Here is a 20,865-nt window from a genome sequence, read left to right on the forward strand (position 1 = left end):
CTCTGCTCTGAACAGGTTTCTCCCCCATGTCTCTCCAAGGACACGCCAGCCCGCCAGATCCTACTGTATAATCCACAGCACAGTGACCTACTTCATTCCAGGAGTGTGCAGAGAGAGATAGGACTGGATCAGAACTGAGCTCCGTCCAAACTCACTGTCCTCCACAAGGATGCATGGCTCACAGGAAATTAGAAATAAAAAGCAACCCCCTTCCCCCCTGAATAAAAGTTTCATTCTGTATGTATCTACAGGCAAATGTTATATGTTCTTGCCCTTAGTCATGTGTTGTCATTTAAATTAGGTAGCGTCATTAGTTGGTGTATTCAGTGATGTGATAATGACTACTATTGACATGAGATATATAGCTCATTACTGGTCCTTCACCAGGTTCATTAGGGTGGGAAAAGTAATCCCTGTGGGGACCAACAGCCGTAAACTGTTTGGTTTCTGAGAGGGGAATGTTTTGAATGACTGAAACCTGATATGGGTTTAAAAAGTTGCTGTGCTGCAAATGTAAGGGTAGAGTCCAAATCTTGCATACAGAGTTTGGAAACAGGCTTTGTGATGAGAAAGGTTCCTTATTTACTACATTAATTGGTTGGTTAAACCGAGAGATAGCGGAGTTGTTCACGGCCAAGGATGCTCTTTTATTCTCAGCCTCAGCTCCTCAGTTGAGAGTATCGGAGTAGGAATCGATTTTCCATCTTAAGAAAATCTTCTGGCCCCACCAGCCAGCCAGCTACAGAGCCCAACAGACAGACAGGCTGGCAGATAGATACTGTGCTGCCTGCTCCGTCCCACATTTCCCCCCACATGAATCATTACACTAAAGTTAATTACACCATGCAGATCTTTAACCTTAAAGGGAGCTCCTCGCCAGCTCAGGGGGAGCGTCTCACTGGGACTCCTAATATTTAGTGAGAGCTCAAAGACACATTTTCATATTGGCCTTTCCCAGAGGGCCCCTGAGATCAAACAGCGCTCTGCTGGGCTCTCGAAAACAACCCTCTGTTCCCCTCGGTGCTGTGTCTCAGTGGGACGGCCCTTTATTAATGAGTGATGGCCCAGTAATTAATTATGGGATGAGTGACCGAGGAGCCATTAGCCCGGCAGGAAGCATGGCAGTGGTCCTGGCACTCAGCGGTGGGGACGGCAAAAGAGGTTCAGTGCCTCAGCAAGACAGGAAGTGACACTGTGTGCATCTGTCACCAGCAGCCCATTACCGAGCCCCCTCCACGGCCACAGAAATCAAGTTGGCCCATTACTCACTGTGTTACCAGAGGCCACTGTACAACCCACTGAGGAGAAGCATAAGAACCCCCCCCCCCCCCCCCCCCTGTCTTCTCTTCACATGCCAAACAAGAAAGATAAGCTACAAAACACTTTGCAAGTAAAACATCAAGATCAGATTGGTTCCCTGCATGCTTTGTTATTGGTAACAGCCTATATGTGAGAACTTTCTATTGCCTCAGTCTACCGGTCTTTGTGGCACAAAGTGGCTTGAATCCTTCTCTGTCATCAAGGGTTATTTCCATGTCAGCTATGATATCATAACAGTTCTTTTTTTTTTTTAAGATGGTTGCTTTTCTATTAGTAGTCAAATAAAAAATAAAAATCTATCCATAAATTGTAGAAGATGCTGGAGTCCAGAATAGCAAACTGACAGTGTTCAATCCATATATTTCCCACATTGAGTTTAGAAGCTACTAGTTTGAGTTTGATTAGGAAGAATTAGGAGCCTGCCGTGTAGCTAGCGTTTAATTGGAGCAGCTCTCAGATGATTTGGATGGTTGTGGTTTTTTCTACCACGCGTAGGGAGCCCATTTCAAGGATTACAGCGAATGGAGACTGTAAATGGGATTAAGAGAGGAGAAATAGAAAAGGGAAAGAACAGTGGCTAAGCAATGGTGACGGAGAAATGTACGTATATGTAAGCAGCAACAGCCCGATTTTGCTAGTCACTGCTTTCAGAGAGTGAGCGAGCGAGAGAGAGAGAGAGAGAGAGAGAGAGAAGGCGAGAGAAAAATTATACCTCACTACCGTCTCTGGCTTTTAATGTTTCAACAGAGAAAAGTGCTTAGCTGTATGATAACTGGGATATGCACAATAAGGTTAATGGAAACACTGTCAACAGGCTGTAAACTCCCAGGCTTTCTTAATGGGGTGCTAATCAGCATTAGGGAACGGCCCTGCTGGGGGAGAATATACAGCTGCCTCAGAGACTATACTGTTACTTTACTGTAGGCCTACCACCGAGGAGGGACTGCTCCTCTATTACATGGCTTATTGCATTAGCCTCACATGTATTACATGTCTTATAGCATAGCCAGCAGTGGCAGTCATGCGGTTTAAGATGAGGGAGGACAAATCTTTTGTTATGAGCATGGCTATTACAGCATATTGGATGACTGTCATTCATATTCCATTCACCCAGCTCAATGTAACATTGATAGGTTTAAGCTACTACATGAGACTCAAGTTTTCACTTTACCCATCATGAGGTTGCTACAACCAAGCCTATGATTGAACGTTTACAACGTTCAAGGTCGAGAGGAAAATTAAAGTAATCATGGTGACAGACAGTGACAGATTCTATACCGCCTTGTACGCTCTTGCCTACATCTAGCTGATCTAGGGTGTAATCATTAGTTCAACAGTTACAAACAAGAGTTTCCATTGGACAAATTCAGGTATGTTTATCCCCGTTTCATTCCGTTTACTTGCGTTTAAGAAACGATTTTCAACACAATCGGCAGAATGAATACAGCCCTGATCACATACAAACAGCATGATATTTTTGCTTGTATAATTCCTTCTCGCGTCTACATGCTCTCCTCCTCTCACGTTTTCACTTCGCTTGTGGACTTCAGTGCAAAACACATCAGCTGTCACTGACCAGGTAAAAAAAACTTTCCAAGCCAAACTTTCATATCATATCCGCTAACCGCTACACACAGCTTACATCGTTGTCACCATATTAGCTAATGCCATAGTCAACATAGCTACTAGAATTAACTTGTTAGTAAACCCACTACAATCATGGAGTACAGTGTACAGTCAGCAAGAAGTTTAGCAGTTACACCGGCTGGTCCCAATGGCAATAAATTTATACAACCAAAACCTTACCTTGACTTGGAAGAGGTCCAGTGTTGGATAGCCATAGCCAGCTAGCTAGCATAGCATCACTCTGTTTGAGCCTATTGTTTGAGTAGGCTAAACTAGCTAGCTGCATTCGCAACAAAATATACAGTGGCAAGAAAAAGTCTGTGAACCCTTTGGAAATACCTGGATTTCTGCATAAATTGGTCATAAAATTTTATCTGATCTTCAACTAGGTCATAACAATAGACAAACACAGTTTGCATAAACTAATAACACACAAGCAATTATACGTTTTCATGTCTTAATTGAACACACTGTGTAAATTGTAAATATTCACAGTGCAGGGTGGAAAAGTATGTGAACCCTTGGATTTAATAACTGGTTGACCCTCCTTTGGCAGCAATAACCTCAACCCAGCCAGGATAATAACCAGTTTAGACATCATACAGAACCCAGCCAGGATAATAACCAGTATAGACATCATACTGAACCCAGCCAGGATAATAACCAGTTTAAACATCATACAGAACCCAGCCAGGATAATAACCAGTATAGACATCATACAGAACCCAGCCAGGATAATAACCAGTTTAAACATCATACAGAACCCAGCCAGGATAATAACCAGTTTAGACATCATACTGAACCCAGCCATGATAATAACCAGTTTAAACATCATACAGAACCCAGCCAGGATAATAACCGGTTTAGACATCATACAGAACCCAGCCAGGATAATAACCAGTATAGACATCATACAGAACCCAGCCAGGATAATAACCAGTATAGACATCATACAGAACCCAGCCAGGATAATAACCAGTTTAAACATCATACAGAACCCAGCCAGGATAATAACCAGTTTAGACATCATACAGAACCCAGCCAGGATAATAGCCAGTTTAGACATCATACTGAACCCAGCCAGGATAATAACCAGTATAGACATCATACTGAACCCAGCCAGGATAATAACCAGTTTGGACATCATACAGAACCCAGCCAGGATAATAACCAGTTTAAACATCATACAGAACCCAGCCAGGATAATAACCAGTTTAAACATCATACAGAACCCAGCCAGGATAATAACCAGTTTAGACATCATACTGAACCCAGCCAGGATAATAACCAGTTTAGACATCATACTGAACCCAGCCAGGATAATAACCAGTTTAGACATCATACAGAACCCAGCCAGGATAATAACCAGTTTAGACATCATACAGAACCCAGCCAGGATAATAACCGGTTTAGACATCATAGTTGCGGATCAGATCTACATAACAGTCAGGAGGAATTTTGGACCATTCCTTTTTACCAAACTGTTCAGTTCAGCAATATTCTTGGGATGTCTGGTGTGAACTGTTCTCTTGAGGTCATGCCACTGCATCTCAATCGGGTTGAGGTCAGGAATCTGACTGGGCCACTCCAGAAGGCGTATTTTCTTCTGTTGAAGCCATTCTGTTGTTGATTTACTTCTGTGTTTTGGGTCGTTGTCCTGTTTCATCACCCAACTTCTGTTGAGCTTCAATTGGCGTACAGATTACATTCTCCTGCAAAATGTCTTGATAAACTTAGGTTGTTAATTTTTCCGTGGATGATAGCGAGCTGTCCAGGCCCTGAGGCAGCAAAGCAGCCCCAAATCATGATTCTTCCTCCACCATACTTTGCAGTTGGGATGAGGTTTTGTTGTTGGTGTGTTGTGCCTTTTTTCTCCACACATAGTGTTGTGTGTTCCTTCCAAACAACTCAACTGTAGTTTCACCTGTCCACAGAATATTTTGCCAGTAGCACTGTGGAACATCCAGGTGCAATTTTTCAAACTTCAGATGTGCAATGTTTTTGTTGGACAGCAGTGGCTTCTTCTGTGGTGTCCTCCCATTAACACCATTCTTGTTTAGTGTTTTATGTATCATAGACTCGTCAACAGAGATGTTAGTATGTTCCAAAGATTTCTTTAGCTGACACTCTAGGCTTCTTCTTAACGTCATTGAGCATTCTGCAGTCATCTTTGCAGGATGGCCACTCCTAGGGAGAGTAGCAACAGTGCTGAACTTTCTCCATTTATAGACAATTTGCCTTACCGTGGACTGATGAACATCAAGGCTTTTAGAGATACTTTTGTCAACAATTCTTAATCTTAGGTCTTCTGAGATCTCTTTTGTTCAAGGCATGGTTCACATCAGGAAATGCTTTTCGTGAATAGCACAGTCAAATTTTGTGAGTGTTTTTTATAGGGCAAGGCAGCTCTAACCAACATCTCCAATCTGTCTCATTGATTGGACGCCAGGTTAGCTGACTTCTGACTCCAATTAGCTAGGGGTTCACATACTTTTTCCAACCTACACTGTGAATATTTAAATGATGTATTCATTATAGGGATGCACCGATATTACATTTTTGGCCTATACCGATATCCAATATGTTCCTTGCCAAAAAAACGATACCGATAACCGATATTTAAACATTTTAGCGGCCTTTTAAGCATACTAGTACAGTTAAATAGTTAACACACACACATGGACGCAGCGGTCTAAGGCACTGCATCTCAGTGGAAGAGGCATCACTACCTACAGTCCCTGGTTCGAATCCAGGCTGTATCACATCCGGCCGTGATTGGGAGTCCCATAGGGCTGCCCACAATTGGCCCAGCGTCATCCGGGCCGTCATTGTAATTAACAATTTGTTCTTAACTGGCTTGCCTAGTTAAATAAAGGTTACACACACACACCACACTGACCAAAAAGGTATTTTGTTGGCATTTACGTATGTCCCCATTACCAGTAAAACATCATCAAAACCTATTTCTTTCAATTACTTCCTGTGCTGTTTCGCTGTTCATTTGTTCAGTCGTTTCATTCTCAACCAGGATTTCTATGTAGCGACTTAGAGAAAGCTTACGTTTATTTTGAATGGCCAATAGAATGATACATTTTGGATTAAACACACTCTCGCTTTTCTGATAAAAGAAGCATAAATAAGTACTTCTGAAGCAATGTAATAGTAGTTTGGGGTTTTATAATGTGTCCACTCAAATAATTGAAAAAAAAACCCATTAAGTTCCATCATGAGTCCTCGCCTAAAATATGTCACAGACTGTACTACTCTGTTAAATGAATCATGTGTTTCTGTTGTGCCAACCTCTCAAAGTATCTTTGTGATGCTACTTTTACTCTGATGTAGGTAGCCATGAAATCCAATAAGCAGGCTCTAAGTAACCAGATCCACTGTACCTACTGTATATGTCAGCCATTGAATAGAGCTCTCTACAAAGATAGTAGCTCTTAGGCCATCAGAGATGTGCTACTGTACACCATCGCCTGGTTGCTAGGATGTTGCTAGTCTCATCTAATTTTTCACCATGGCAGACCTCTCTTGAATCCAGTCAAAATGGACAAATGTGGTCAAATGTATTTGGCTGTTACCAGGGAAAGTTTTGCTATTCAGAAATGTTTTCACTCACATTACCTTTGATGCATACATTTGTCATACTGGACATGATTTAGTATTTTCTGGCAAACCAGGTGTTGAGGCTAGGTCCCTGATGACTCAATGTGGCATACGTGATATCAGTGGATCTATTTGGTGTTTTGAACGTCAATTTGCCAATTGACAAAGCAGCGTTGAGAAGCGATCTGAGCCATTCATCATTTCCAAAAGGCTAACCATCTCCAGTCTGAAGCCTTCTGTCCTCACTATGGAGATGGAGGTTATTCAATGGCGCTGCTGATAAATCGGATTCATATTGCAGGCAGAACCCTGCTAACACCACCACCTGTGCCCACCACCACCACCACCTCCCTGCAGGAAGTAAATCTTTCTCTTCATCCACAGAATATGAAAATGAGATTTATTGATGCACCAATATACAAACCTTTACAAATCGCTTGCCAGATGCAAGATTTATGGCTGTGTGAGCTGTGGAGTTGCATCATTGTTACCATGGTGTTGGCTGGTGCTCGGTGTATCTTTCCTGCAGACAGAGGCTTCTCTCCCTCCCCTCTGCCCCACCGCCTTCCTCGTCGCTTGCCGCCTCCACCTGCCCAGACAAGGCCTCTGATTTATCACCTCCAGTCTGGCAAATTGCTTTTACAGCCTCCTTGATTATTGTTCAGCGCTAAATGGATAACAGATTATTTCTAAAGATCCTTTAATACACAGGGGGTCTGAAGGGACATTAGCCTGCTGTGGCATCTCGGTTGGGGATGGGCACATCAGCAATTTTCTCGGATTGTAATCATTGCATCAATAGTGACTTTCCTGTGACTTCCGAGATTCTTTATGTGTTCTTTCCCGCAATGTCACTAGTAATCCCTTTAATAAATGCCTGGACCCTAACTGGGCTCTGGAGCTGTGCTCACTTCCCTAGCACAGGCAGACATGCAGGACTAAGGAAGATATTAATTTCCCGCTTCATCAGTATGATTTGTGGCTCATAAAATCAGAGATGGATCCAACAGCTGTGTAATAGGGATTTTAACCTCCGTTTGCTTTGGTTTCAAACTATTCCACTTTTAATGGCCTCTGTGCAGATCTTTCACATCTGGTTGGCTGTACCTCTGCTTTGTTGGGAAGTAGAGCTGCTAATGGACATAACTCACTGCTGCTCTCCGCTCAATAAACTGGAATCAATAAATTTTCTTTAGCTATGGAGACCAAGTTTTAATGAATGATTATGTTTATTATTCAGTTCTGGCATCCCGTATTCTGATGAGTTTACAAAGAAAATGAGCTGTGTTCATTTGTAACTTTGTTTGTTGATTTTCAGGGCTGTCCCCAGATCCTGCCCACCAGTGACATCCTGGTACCTGCAGGGATCATTCGTCCAATCACGCTGCGAGCCCGGAACCTCCCTCAGCCTCAGTCTGGACAGAAGAACTATGAGTGTGTGTTCAACATCCAGGGCAAGATGCAACGCATCCCAGCTGTGCGCTTCAACAGCTCATGTATCCAGTGCCAGAACACCTCAGTGAGTACATGGCCTATAATTATGACTTACCCGCACTGACAGCCTTATTTCCAGGCCCTACAGAATGTTGTTATTTATACAGTATTTACTGTTAAAGATTATGTGAATTGTTGTTGGATTTGAGTTCTTGGTCCAGTGTAAAAACAAATTTTTCTTATACCGATCTTTTGAACTAGTTTTCCACAGGTCCTTTACTAATGCTTGTATAAAGAAAGAGTATGCCTCCCCTCTTCCTCTCTGTCTCATGGAAATAATAGGCAGAAAAATCAAGGTGACTTTCCATTGAGTCACTGATCACAAAAAAACGTTATCCGCAAAATCAGCAAAGACATCAATTCAGAGCATTAAACTTGTTTTCTCAATCCCAGTGAAAAATGTGGCATGTCAAAGAGCTGACATTGAGAGTATCCTCTCTACCCCTCTCTCTCTCTCTCTCTCTCTCTCGCTCCGTAGCACCCTCTCTCTCTCTCTCCCTCTCTCTCTCCCTTTCTCTCCTACTCCCTCTGTCTCGTAGTAATGTTACAGACGGCTGCCTTCTGTGACCCATCTGGTTGTCTCAGTAACCCCAGGGAATCTTGTAAAATAATTAGCCAGTCACAGGATGTGGGTCTTAATTTGGTTGGACATTGTGACCTAGGGAAAGGGAATGTGGTGTGGGTGGAGGTGCTGGAGCGTTCCTTGGGTAGGGGTTGACTAGCCCTCTGCCACGGAGTGTCTCCCCTCTAACCCCCTTAACCCCTGGCGGTCAAAGGTCAGGCTGTGGGCCACTGTCCTTTGACAGGACAATTGATGTCCCGTGGCAATTTAATAATGAGGATCACGTATCCAGCACACACACCCTTCCCCAGCGGGTCGGGTTAGGATTGATTGTTGTCCTTTCCCTGGCTGACACATGCTGTCTGGCGCACTACATTGTGAAGGCCTTCGGAAGGACCCTGCCGCGAAGAGCAACTGTTGTCCTTCCATCTGTTTCCACTCATTTCCTCCCCCTCATCGTTATGTCTTTCTCTGACCCCCGCCCCGCGCACTGCGGCTATGCATTTAAAATGAAATTGAAAAGTAGTTTTGTGGTAGACAATTATTAAGTGAGTGCACAAAGGTTAGAGGATTGGGCATTGGGGTTTGGATTGTTCAAAGCATAAAGCTGCAGATGCTGTGTGAACAATCCAACAGCTCTATGAATATAGTGAGTAAATCAGCATTAAATAGATGGGCTCTAGTGTGTTAATCACTTCACCTGTGTAGGCCGTCATTGTAAATAAGAATTTGTTCTTAACTGACTTGCCTAGTTAAATAAAGGTTAAATAAAAAATGTATTAAAAAAACCTAAAGGTAAACATTTGAGGCTCTTTACCACACGCAAGGACAGGCTGAAACGTTGAGTATACAACATTAAACTGTAAATGTTAGTCCTCCCTCACACTCCCCTGCTTCATCTCAATCTGGCAGAAAGAGAAACCACACTTTGAGATTGATATTCAGGCCCTGACGTTTTTTTACTACTCCCCTCCCCCATTCTGACTGGTAGCTACTACCTGCTGTCTCTGTCTATCTCTTTCTCCCCCCCCCCTCTCCCCTCTCTCTGTTTGGAGGGGATGTTTTAGATGAATTGATAGTGTGATTACCTGTGACACAGTGGGCTAGGGCCACATCATCCCTTCTTCTCTGGCTCTGCCCCTATCTGATGGATCTCTCCTGAATAGTAATCTAGCCATAGTGAAGACATGCCGCAGATTACACTCAGTTCCTGGGGTGTGTGCTGTCCTCCCTCCCCTCACACTCAACGGCTATCAATCAGTATGGCCATCAAGACGATTGGCTGTCAAGACTGCTGCAGCCAGGTGACTTTGAGGCCATGGGGTCCATGCTAATGCAATTGTGAGTGGCCTCAGATGGGCAATGCTGAATCAATCAATTTCATCTGCTGTTTAGTCTCCCCCTCACTGAGAACTTTCAGGTATCAGTCAGCACTTTTGCTCTAATGGGAGGCCACTGAGGTGGGGGTTAGTTAGGTTAAACATGCTGCTGGACATGTTCACCAGCTGTGACAGTATGTTTTACCAGACAGGGCAACTTCAACTTCTAGTGTAGTTGAATGTTGCAGTTGGATGTGATTTCACTGTCAGGTCTTGCTTTAATAAAACTGTTACTGTAGGTAGAGTAATGCGGAGATTGAGTGATTGTTCTGTGACTCAGCTGTAGCCTTGGCCCTAGCCTGGGTACCAGTCTGCTTAGTTAACATTTCACTCCTTGTATTCCGTGTCATTGTTTGGCATGACAATTCCATAAGGAGTTGACAGGAGAGCAGAAACAACTGGCGCCCAGGCTACTTTGGCCCTGCTTGATGATGCAAATGGGGGGGAACTCGGGGGGGAACTAACAGAGATATAACTCAGATTTGATTTGATTTGATTCATTCTATGGGAACTAAACACACAGCCAGACCCCTCATATTACCCCATCACTGCCTCATAATTGTCCTCTTATCAGCACTCTTATCCCTGTGACGATCTTCTCTTCTAATGAGAGCCCCTTCCTGGCCCTCCCTGGGAGAGAGGGGCCGTTCTAGTGGACCAACAAGCCTCCCTCCCGTCTCCCTCACTTCTCTGCTGTTTCCCGCCGCCTGGCCTTTCTCACTCTCACAATGCTCTCTCTGTATGTACACCCTTATCTACATTTAGAGCCAGCTGGTTTGTCCTGGTAAATACATTTTAAAAGTCCACTATACAGTACATAGAGCTGTCATTCACCAGAGAAACTAGCCCTGAGGCTCGTGTGTCCATGTTGGTGTGTGTGTGTTTCCAGGACTGTTGTATGTGAATTTGACCCGTGATGTGCAGTTCAGCATGTGAAAGATGTATCTGCCACAGATCTCGAGTAGCCCTGTGTAAGTGATGCAGACAGATAACAACAGTTTGCCCTCAGACAGACAGACCAGTGAACAGACCAGAACAACACATATGTCTGACAGCACATCCTGCATAAATACAACACAAGGTTGTGCCCTTGCCTCTGCCCACATACAACTTGAAGTCAAATATATGCCATCCTCTTTCCATGCTCCACCTCTTCCGTCTCTCTGCCTCTACTTTGGCTTTTCCATTCATTCATTTTCTCCAGCTAAATAGAATAGATACTGTTATGCTGTTATACTGGCTTCCTGCAGGCGTTGCTGGATTACATGTCATTTAAATTCTACTGCAGCAGGTGCATCCTGCATGGCCCACATCCCACCTGCATCCAAAGAGAAATACAGTACCTTTTTTGTAAGGTACATATGCATAAAGATTAGATAACACTGTATGATAATTCATGCTGATCCACATCAATCCATCAATCACATTCCCCAACTGTAGGATATCCTTCAGAAATGTGATTTGGTATCACGTCAAAAGGCGTAGATGTAATTCAGCTCAAACGCATGCCTGCTTGTTTCTGTCTTTTATCTGTTTCCCCGCTTGATTTGTACTGCAGACAATGTGCTGCCATAGCCAGAGTAATCAGTATGATACACCCCCCACACATATACACACTGCCTTTCAAATAAATGATAAGTAGGGTCTTTGCCGTTGAAACTCAATAAGCATTTGCTTTGATAATGTAAAGGGTTTTTGTGCATTTTTGTTTGACAGCATGCTTTACGTTGCAGATTACACATGGCACACATGTAAACCTTTGATAGGCTGAATCGGCATACATGGGACTTTTCATCTTTTGTATCAAGATGAGAGGAAATCCAAATGAATCCATGGACGTAAGTGTTGCTAAGCGCTGCTGACCCCTTAGCGACAGGCATTGGCGGTGTTACCCAGGAAACGTACAGTAAAGCCTTTTGCACAATGACCAAGTTGTGAACTACCCTTTTGATGGAAAGTGCTCTCACAAAGAACACCATTATTCCCGAACGATGGTGGCAAAGCTTTTTGAATAAAAACACTTACATGTTCTTTTTTCAGGCTTTCTGAACCAGCATGCCCTCATTATTCTATTATTCTCATCAAGTGTCCAATCAGACTATCAACGTCTTTGGTGCTTCTAAGTGGAAGGTATGGAAATGACCTGCCCTTCTCTTGACACCAAAGGCCCCACTAATGGAAAAAATGTAGCATGAAACAATCTACATGTTAGTGATACTGTGGATATGTCACCTCATGGTCAATGTAAACATGCTTCCATGCACACTAAGTAGTAGGATATGATATATTGTACACTGCATACATATATTTTCATGTAGGTTTATCTTACACCTGCTCGTTTTATTTACCATAGAAAATGGCAGTCTAATGCTATGGTATTTATCCTTTCTATTTTGATTGTTGCGTATTGCATCCCTGTCAGTCTCTGAGGCTGGATATACTGGATTGTGCCTGTGAGGCTCTGTAGCAGGTGGGTTTTGGTGGAATAAATTGTCCGCTAAACGAGGTGATCAATCAATAGCATGAATTATGAGCCTGTTTCATCATGTCTGTGTTTCATCCTGTTTGTTTTAGGCACTAGCAATGGAAGGGGAGAGAGCCTCAGCTGTATTCCCCTAACTGAGAAATCAGGGCATTAGTTACCCCTGCTCTGACATTTTTTTTTAGATTCCCAAAGTCATCTACAAAGAATGCTTTGGTGTCATCATGTGAAAAGTATGCTTTGGTTTTCTTGTGTTAAAGCACTTACCTCAAATATGATGACACAAGTTCAAACATGGCCTCAACATGCAAGTCATATATTCTGTGTTTATGGAGTGAGCTCTGAACCAGGCACAATTCTTCACGGGCAATAAGACCATTCCATATTACCCTGTCTGTTTCTTTAACCAAAACCTTGTGACCTTAAATCTGTCACCATGACGAAGTACACATTTTTTCCTCGTGCAGTAATCATAATGATGAAAGTTTGGTTTGCAGAAAATATAATTTATGTTCACTAATATGGACTCCCTATTAATTACTGTGTATGTTTAAGAAGGAAAAAGGGCCTTTTTCTCAAAGGTAATTCTGCTGTAGTCGGTCGAATTTTGAAACCTAATTAAATGAAACAGGAAAGCCTCCATCATTAAGGTAAATAGATTTTCACTCTGTCACTACAAGGAGCCAGCATCAACGGCACAGTTGCAGCCAATTCTACTACTCACAGTATTTGTCCTCTTCATTTAGACTGATGGTTAAGCCGCTGCAGATAACTATAGTCAATCCTTGTCGATGTTCAATGGCTTAATTGAAATCTGAATTACTTTATTCTGAATGAACACAAATTCTAAATGTGTATTTTTTTCTCTCTCTTCGCTCTCTTCTCTGAGCGTATCGTGTATCGTCTTTGATATATAGTATAATTTTGTTTTTGTCACATACAGCAGAGAAATGTCTTGTTTTACAGGGTCAGCCATAGTAGTACGGCACCCCTGGAGCAAATTAGGTTTAAGTGCCTTGCTCAAGGGCACATCAACATATTTTCACCTTGTCAGCCCGGGTATTCAAACAAGCGACCTTGTTTGGCCCAACGCACTAACCACTAGGCTACCTGCCATCCAATTCCTACAGTAAAATAAACTTGCTTACAATGTGTACCTCTCGCATTAGTCCCTTCAATAGACCCAATTTTCATTGATCAAAAGGAATATCAAAAGGAAAATCTTCCATTGTAGTTGTTTGCAACCCATTAAAACCGAAGGATAAGTAGACAATGAATCATGAAAATAGTGTCTCTGTCTCAGAGGTAGCGCAAGTTTGTATCTGTATCCAGTGATGGATTAGTTTTTTTAAAGGTAAGATTACCTCACTTACTCGCCTCGTTGTCATCCCAGAGACATGTCTGACAGAACCAGGCCAATTTGTCTCCACTCGCTAGTCTCAGATCCAGTGGAACCAAGGCCGGAGGAAAATCAATTCACGACTGGCAGAGATAAGCTGCATTGTATGGCCCAACACAAAAGCGTCCCCCCATTTACACATATCCGCTAATCTCCTCGAAGCTGCCTGCCTTTCACTTGAAAAAGAGGGAGAAGGCTAGGAAATGCATATTATATTAATTCCAGAAATACATTGTATGGCTCTCCTGTGGCTTTCATTATCAGGGCCTTGGGAAGACTGCATGACAACAACCTAGATATTTACAAATGAATATCTGTTTCTGAACCTGCCAAGGCTTTAACGCTGCTGTCAACTCACCAACCTGATTTGGTTTACCTACTGAACAAATGTAACGCCTCATTGGACTGTGAAGAATATTGTTGGCCTTATCAACCATTTCACGATATGCTGTTATTGAATGAGGCATTTTCGATAGACTTTCCCTTTTTCGGCTGAAAAACGGAGACCACAAAGGTTAACTGTAGTTTATATGTCTGATTGATGGATCGGAGTGAGGATGGTCTCAAGTTGAGTTGAGTTTTTGTTGTGTGACACTGTGAAGCAATATGATTGGGGGAAGTTAATTCAGTGACCCCACCCAGGGAGCTGCAGTTACCTCAATTATGGTCTGGTGCCTGCAGAACCAACTGGACCCTATAGAGATGTAAGAACATTTGGAGCCACGTGTCAACAGGTTCAGTGGGCTTTAGTTCAGCCTTTCAGCACCCACACTGTTGCATTCTCTGCTTGACTTGCTCCCAGATATTTCGCAGAACAGCTGCACAAAGATTCAAGCCTTCACACACATGCACACTCGTGCACACACACACACACACACACACACACACACACACACACAGGCATGTGAGCGTACACACACACACACTCGTTTTATTCTTCTTTCCTTGTCGGGACCCAAAATGTATTTCCATTCAAAATCCTAACCCAAACCCTAAACCTAACTTCTAACCCTAAACCTAACCACTAACCCTAATTCGTACCCTACACCTAACCCCTAAGCTTAAAATAGCCTTTGTCCTCATGGGGACGTGGAAAATGTCCCAATGAAGGAGAATTTTCCTTGTTTTACTATTGTCGTGGGGAGTTTGGGAGATTGTAGGTCCCCACAAGGAGAGAAGAACCAACACACACACACACACATACACACTCACAAATAGTCACACACATTCAAACACAGTCAAACATACCACAGCATGTTCAAAGGTACTTGCATCGCAGTGCTAAAGGCGTCACTACATTCCCGGGTTCGATCCCAGGCTGTGTCGCAGCCGACTGCGACCGGGAGACCCATGAGGCGGCGCACAATTGGCCCACCATTGTCCGAATTAGGGGAGGGTTTGGCTAAGCGAGCAATGTGTCAAGAAGCAGGGCGCCTCTCCCGAGTCCGTACGGGAGTTGCAGTGATGTTACAAGACTGTAACTACCAATTGGATATCACAAAATTTGTGAGAAAAAAGCGGTGAAAAATACATTTGAATTAATAATGAAAACAACATACCACAGCTGATTTTCCAGTTAACATGCCCCTGGACTGATGAGGAATTCAGAGACATACACGTCATCCGCACCAGGAGAACCGTGGGTTAACTGCCTTGCTCAGGGGCAGAACGACAGATTTTTGCCTTGTCAGCTCGGGGATTCGATCCAGCAACCTTTCAGTTACTGGCCTAATGCTCCTACCCACTAGGCAACGTGGATAAAGGTTAGGTATGGATGGATTAAGGTGAGCTGTGGATGGATAAAGGTTAGGTATGGATGGATAAAGGTGAGCTGTGGATGGATAAAGGTGAGCTGTGGATGGATAAAGGTTAGGTATGGATGAATAAAGGTGAGCTGTGGATGGATAAAGGTTAGGTATGGATGGATAAAGGTGAGCTGTGGATGGATAAAGGTGAGCTGTGGATGGATAAAGGTTAGGTATGGGTCGATAAAGGTGAGCTGTGGATGGATAAAGGTTATGTATGGATGGATAAAGGTGAGCTGTGGATGGATAAAGGTTAGGTATGGATGGATAAAGGTGGATGGATAAAGGTTAGGTATGGATGGATAAAGGTGAGCTGTGGATGGATAAAGGTTAGGTATGGATGGATAAAGGTGGATGGATAAAGGTTAGGTATGGATGGATAAAGGTGAGCTGTGGATGGATAAAGGTTATGTATGGATGGATAAAGTTGAGCTGTGGATGGATAAAGGTTAGGTATGGATGGATAAAGGTGGATGGATAAAGGTTAGGTATGGATGGATAAAGGTGAGCTGTGGATGGATAAAGGTTATGTATGGATGGATAAAGGTGGATGGATAAAGTTTAGGTATGGATGGATAAAGGTGAGCTGTGGATGGATAAAGGTTAGGTATGGATGGATAAAGGTGAGCTGTGGATGGATAAAGGTTAGGTATGAGTCGATAAAGGTGAGCTGTGGATGGATAAAGGTTATGTATGGATGGATAAAGGTGAGCTGTGGATGGATAAAGGTTAGGTATGGATGGATAAAGGTGGATGGATAAAGGTTAGGTATGGATGGATAAAGGTGAGCTGTGGATGGATAAAGGTTAGGTATGGATGGATAAAGGTGGATGGATAAAGGTTAGGTATGGATGGATAAAGGTGAGCTGTGGATGGATAAAGGTTATGTATGGATGGATAAAGTTGAGCTGTGGATGGATAAAGGTTAGGTATGGATGGATAAAGGTGGATGGATAAAGGTTAGGTATGGATGGATAAAGGTGAGCTGTGGATGGATAATGGTTAGGTATGGATGGATAAAGGTTAGGTATGGGTCGATAAAGGTGAGCTGTGGATGGATAAAGGTTATGTATGGATGGATAAAGGTGAGCTGTGGATGGATAAAGGTTAGGTATGGATGGATAAAGGTGGATGGATAAAGGTTAGGTATGGATGGATAAAGGTGAGCTGTGGATGGATAAAGGTTAGGTATGGATGGATAAAGGTGGATGGATAAAGGTTAGGTATGGATGGATAAAAGTGAGCTGTGGATGGATAAAGGTTATGTATGGATGGATAAAGTTGAGCTGTGGATGGATAAAGGTTATGTATGGATGGATAAAGGTGGATGGATAAAGGTTAGGTATGGATGGATAAAGGTGAGCTGTGGATGGATAATGGTTAGGTATGGATAAAGGTTAGGTATGGATGGATAAAGGTGGATGGATAAAGGTTAGGTATGGATGGATAAAGGTGAGCTGTGGATGGATAAAGATTATGTATGGATGGATAAGGTGGATGGATAAAGGTTAGGTATGGATGGATAAAGGTGAGCTGTGGATGGATAAAGGTTAGGTATGGATGGATAAAGGTGAGCTGTGGATGGATAAAGGTGGATGGATAAAGGTTAGGTATGGATGGATAAAGGTGAGCTGTGGATGGATAATGGTTAGGTATGGATGGATAAAGGTGGATGGATAAAGGTTAGGTATGGATGGATAAAGGTGGATGGATAAAGGTTAGGTATGGATGGATAAAGGTGAGCTGTGGATGGATAAAGATTATGTATGGATGGATAAAGGTGAATGGATAAAGGTTAGGTATGGATGGATAAAGGTGAGCTGTGGATGGATAAAGGTTAGGTATGGATGGATAAAGGTGGATGGATAAAGGTTAGGTATGGATGGATAAAGGTGGATGGATAAAGGTTAGGTATGGATGGATAAACGTGTCACAACTGATACGTCCATAAAGACGTAACGGTTCAACAGGAACCATCAGGTTCTACTGTATCTCCATCTTGGTGGTCATACTGTAGCTGCTCTCTCTCTCTTTGAATCTGCTGAGAGTCATCTTAATGTGGTTTGAAATAAGTTATATTTTTAATGCTGAATTCAGGGCCCTCGCTTGCTTTTAGTCTGCCCTCATTCCTCCATCGCCTCCTTAAGAACACCCATAAGTGTTCTGGCCGTGGATCAATGTGGCTGATCAGCGATATTCTCTCAGGGTTGCTGCTGGCTTAGTGCTCTGAGTGTTGCTGCTAATTAAAACACAGGCAGTAAAACCACACCCCCTCCTTCACTTGACAGACACACAGCAGCAGCAACACTCTCTCTCTCTCTGCAAAAAGCCAGATTAACTCAAAGCCTAGTCTGTCAAAAAAGCCACTATGTTTCCCTGACTCCCTCACAACTATGGAATGTAGTGGCTAGTGGCTAGGCTGGTGGCTAATGGGTTGTTACACAGAGAAGATTAAATGTTTTTCGTTGTACAGTATAGTGTATAGTATAGCATTATGGTTTCCACTGCACTGTGCCAGCCAGCCATGCCAGCCATGAACTCAGTTTATACTGATGAGCCAAGTCATAAACCACAATAAGTGGAATGACTGCCACTGTCTTTATTAATAGGGCCCTATGAAGGCTTGTCATGCTCTGAATGATATTGGTCTTTATGCACCATCAGTACAGTATGATGATTGACTCATGGTTTATATGTGTGTTTCCTGCAGTACTGGTATGATGGGGACGAGACGGGAGACCTGCCTGTTGACTTCTCTATCGTCTGGGATGGAGACTTCTTCATCGACAAGCCTGCCACCATGAAAGGTATGTTGTTTATCATTTTCAGAATGGAACATTCTTCATAATAGTGTCGCAGCTAAATAGTGTAAAGGACAAGTCGAAGACGTAACTGGCACACAACAGGGAAACAGCAGACACTGGTCAAATATGTGGTCATCCCATGTTGAGCCCTCTAGTGGAACTTGAGTGTTGAATCGACTCTATGTGGATTGGGGCTATGGCTACCACAAGAAATCATATTCAGTGGGATAATTCAGTCGCAAATGTGGATTAAGCCTTGGCAGTTTTTTTTCTAATTGTCTTCAAAACTGTTAAATTGACAAACATTTTTGTAGATGAGTAAGAGATAAAAAATACAGAATTAAATGTGCAGTCCCATGTTTTGTATGAACACACCTTGTGTAACTGCAAGTCGGGGACACATAGTGGTTGTCAATACTTCCCTCAAAGGAGCTTTATCTCACTGGTTTCATCGGGCCACTCTGAAAGAGACTCGTAGCTCTCCACAATCAGACTGCAGATACCATCTCTCCACTGGGCGATTGGCCCTGCACGAAGATGAGCTGAGAGGAGAGAGCTAGTCATGTGGCTAGCTGCACAGTATTTGATTATGTTCTCCTCCTGAACTGGTCAATAACTCTGTGTACCATCTTCACCTTCAAACCTGTTTTATCGAGGCGGCTGCGTAGGAGCGAGGACGAGGCTGAGCAAGGGGATAAAGGGAGATTAGCAGCTCAGGACGTGTGCTGTCACATACAGACAGCACAGTGCAGCGCACCTCACCACTCACCTTTCTGTCTCAGACTCCATCTTAGACGAGTGTTAACTCTGTCTGTCTGTCTGTCTGTCTGTCTGTCTGTCTGTCTGTCTGTCTGTCTGTCTGTCTGTCTGTCTGTGTCTGTCTGTCTGTCTGTGCTCAGCCCTGCTGTATAAGTGTGAGGCCCAGAGGGACAGCTGTGGCTTGTGTCTGAAGGCCAGCACAGCGTTTGAGTGTGGCTGGTGCCTGGACAACAAGAAGTGTCTCCTGAAGCAGCACTGCCAGACGCCGGAACAGAACTGGATGCACCCCGGCAGGCACAACGTCCGCTGCAGCCACCCCCGCATCACCATGGTAAGACTGGAGCACAGAGATATACTGTGTATAATACTGTATGGTTGTGTTTAATTCTGTGGGCTAGAGCCTCAGAACCCAGGCCTTCTGCTGTGTGCGAGCATGCTGACAGGGAGATTGCTTCTCCGTGACCTTGACCCTGTTTCCATGGACAGATCCGCCCGTTGACGGGGCCCAAAGAGGGGGGCACGCGAGTGACGATCGAGGGGGAGAACCTCGGGCTGCAGGTGCGGGAGATCGCCCATGTCCAGGTGGCTGGGGTTCGCTGTAACCCTGTGCCCTCCGAGTACATCAGCGCTGAGAGGTGAGTGTGGTGACTTTGTCAATAGCGTTTCACTTGAATGGTATGCAAGTAAATTAGTGATACTTGGTCATATGTCTGCTAACTCTATTTCCTTTTAACATTAGGCAACATAAGCAGTGGGCCTTTGACTGACAGCTGAGTGTATTCTGTCCCTCAGGATCGTGTGTGACATGGCCGAGGCGCTACTGCCCCACTCTCCAGGTGGCCCAGTGGAGCTGTGTATCGGGGTGTGCAGTGCAGAGTACCGCACTCAGTCATCCCAGACCTACTCCTTTGTGGTGCGTATGACCCCACATAACCCCATCTCTTCCCAGAAAGATGACTGTGAAGAAAGTGTCTGGCCGTTTCCGGAGGCGAAGGAAGGATACCCGACCAATTGCAGTGGTTCTTCCCCGGCAACTAACTAGTCTTATGCTGCAATACAGAGATGGTGAACGTGTTGTGAAAGAAAGTGTGGCCGATGTTACATGTCAGAGATGACAAAAAAAACGGTAACTGTAATCTGTTACGTTACCTGCAAAAATATTGTAATCAGATTACAGATACTTTTGAAAAATTAGACGATTACTTTGAGGATTACTTTTATATTCAGAAAGGATGTTTGCAAAACAAAAAATTGTTGTTTTCTCAATCAAAGTTTAAGTTTGTTCCACCTTAGCGTGTCTGACCACAAGTCAGAGACCACTATGACGACACACCAAACGTGTTTGATGGATCGCGGGTATAGAGCAGGAATAGGCTTTTGTAGGCTACAGTCCAAGCTATGTCTTCCAATGGTGCGACTGCTGTCGGCGTCTAAAGATTATCCAACTTGAATAAACGCTTGGAGGTAAGGATGAGAGCAGTGGTGTAGTCTACAGCGATATGGATATCACGTAATATTGATATCTACATAGCGCATTGATGTGAATCACGCTGCTGCTCTCTCATTTAGCTGTTTGTGGCTTATGGATTCTGGTTGTTGTGGATGGCTGTTCAGAAATCTAAATGT

At 43.5% G+C, this 20,865-nt stretch overlaps 1 protein-coding gene across 2 annotated transcripts in view; it reads left to right on the forward strand.

Moving 5' to 3' along the window:
• The window catches only part of LOC139557316 (plexin A3), a 134,844-nt gene that overhangs the window by 91,718 nt on the left and 22,261 nt on the right, over nucleotides 1-20,865 (forward strand). For both annotated transcript variants that reach the window (XM_071371957.1, XM_071371959.1), the window contains exons 10-14: nucleotides 7,874-8,074; nucleotides 18,387-18,483; nucleotides 19,380-19,570; nucleotides 19,726-19,874; nucleotides 20,032-20,152. In XM_071371957.1, coding sequence (XP_071228058.1) covers nucleotides 7,874-8,074; nucleotides 18,387-18,483; nucleotides 19,380-19,570; nucleotides 19,726-19,874; nucleotides 20,032-20,152 — 759 coding nt within the window. The remainder of the gene's footprint in view (nucleotides 1-7,873; nucleotides 8,075-18,386; nucleotides 18,484-19,379; nucleotides 19,571-19,725; nucleotides 19,875-20,031; nucleotides 20,153-20,865) is intronic.

This window comes from Salvelinus alpinus, chromosome 28, assembly GCF_045679555.1.
Source record: "Salvelinus alpinus chromosome 28, SLU_Salpinus.1, whole genome shotgun sequence".
In the NCBI taxonomy this organism is placed as follows: Eukaryota; Metazoa; Chordata; class Actinopteri; order Salmoniformes; family Salmonidae; genus Salvelinus; species Salvelinus alpinus.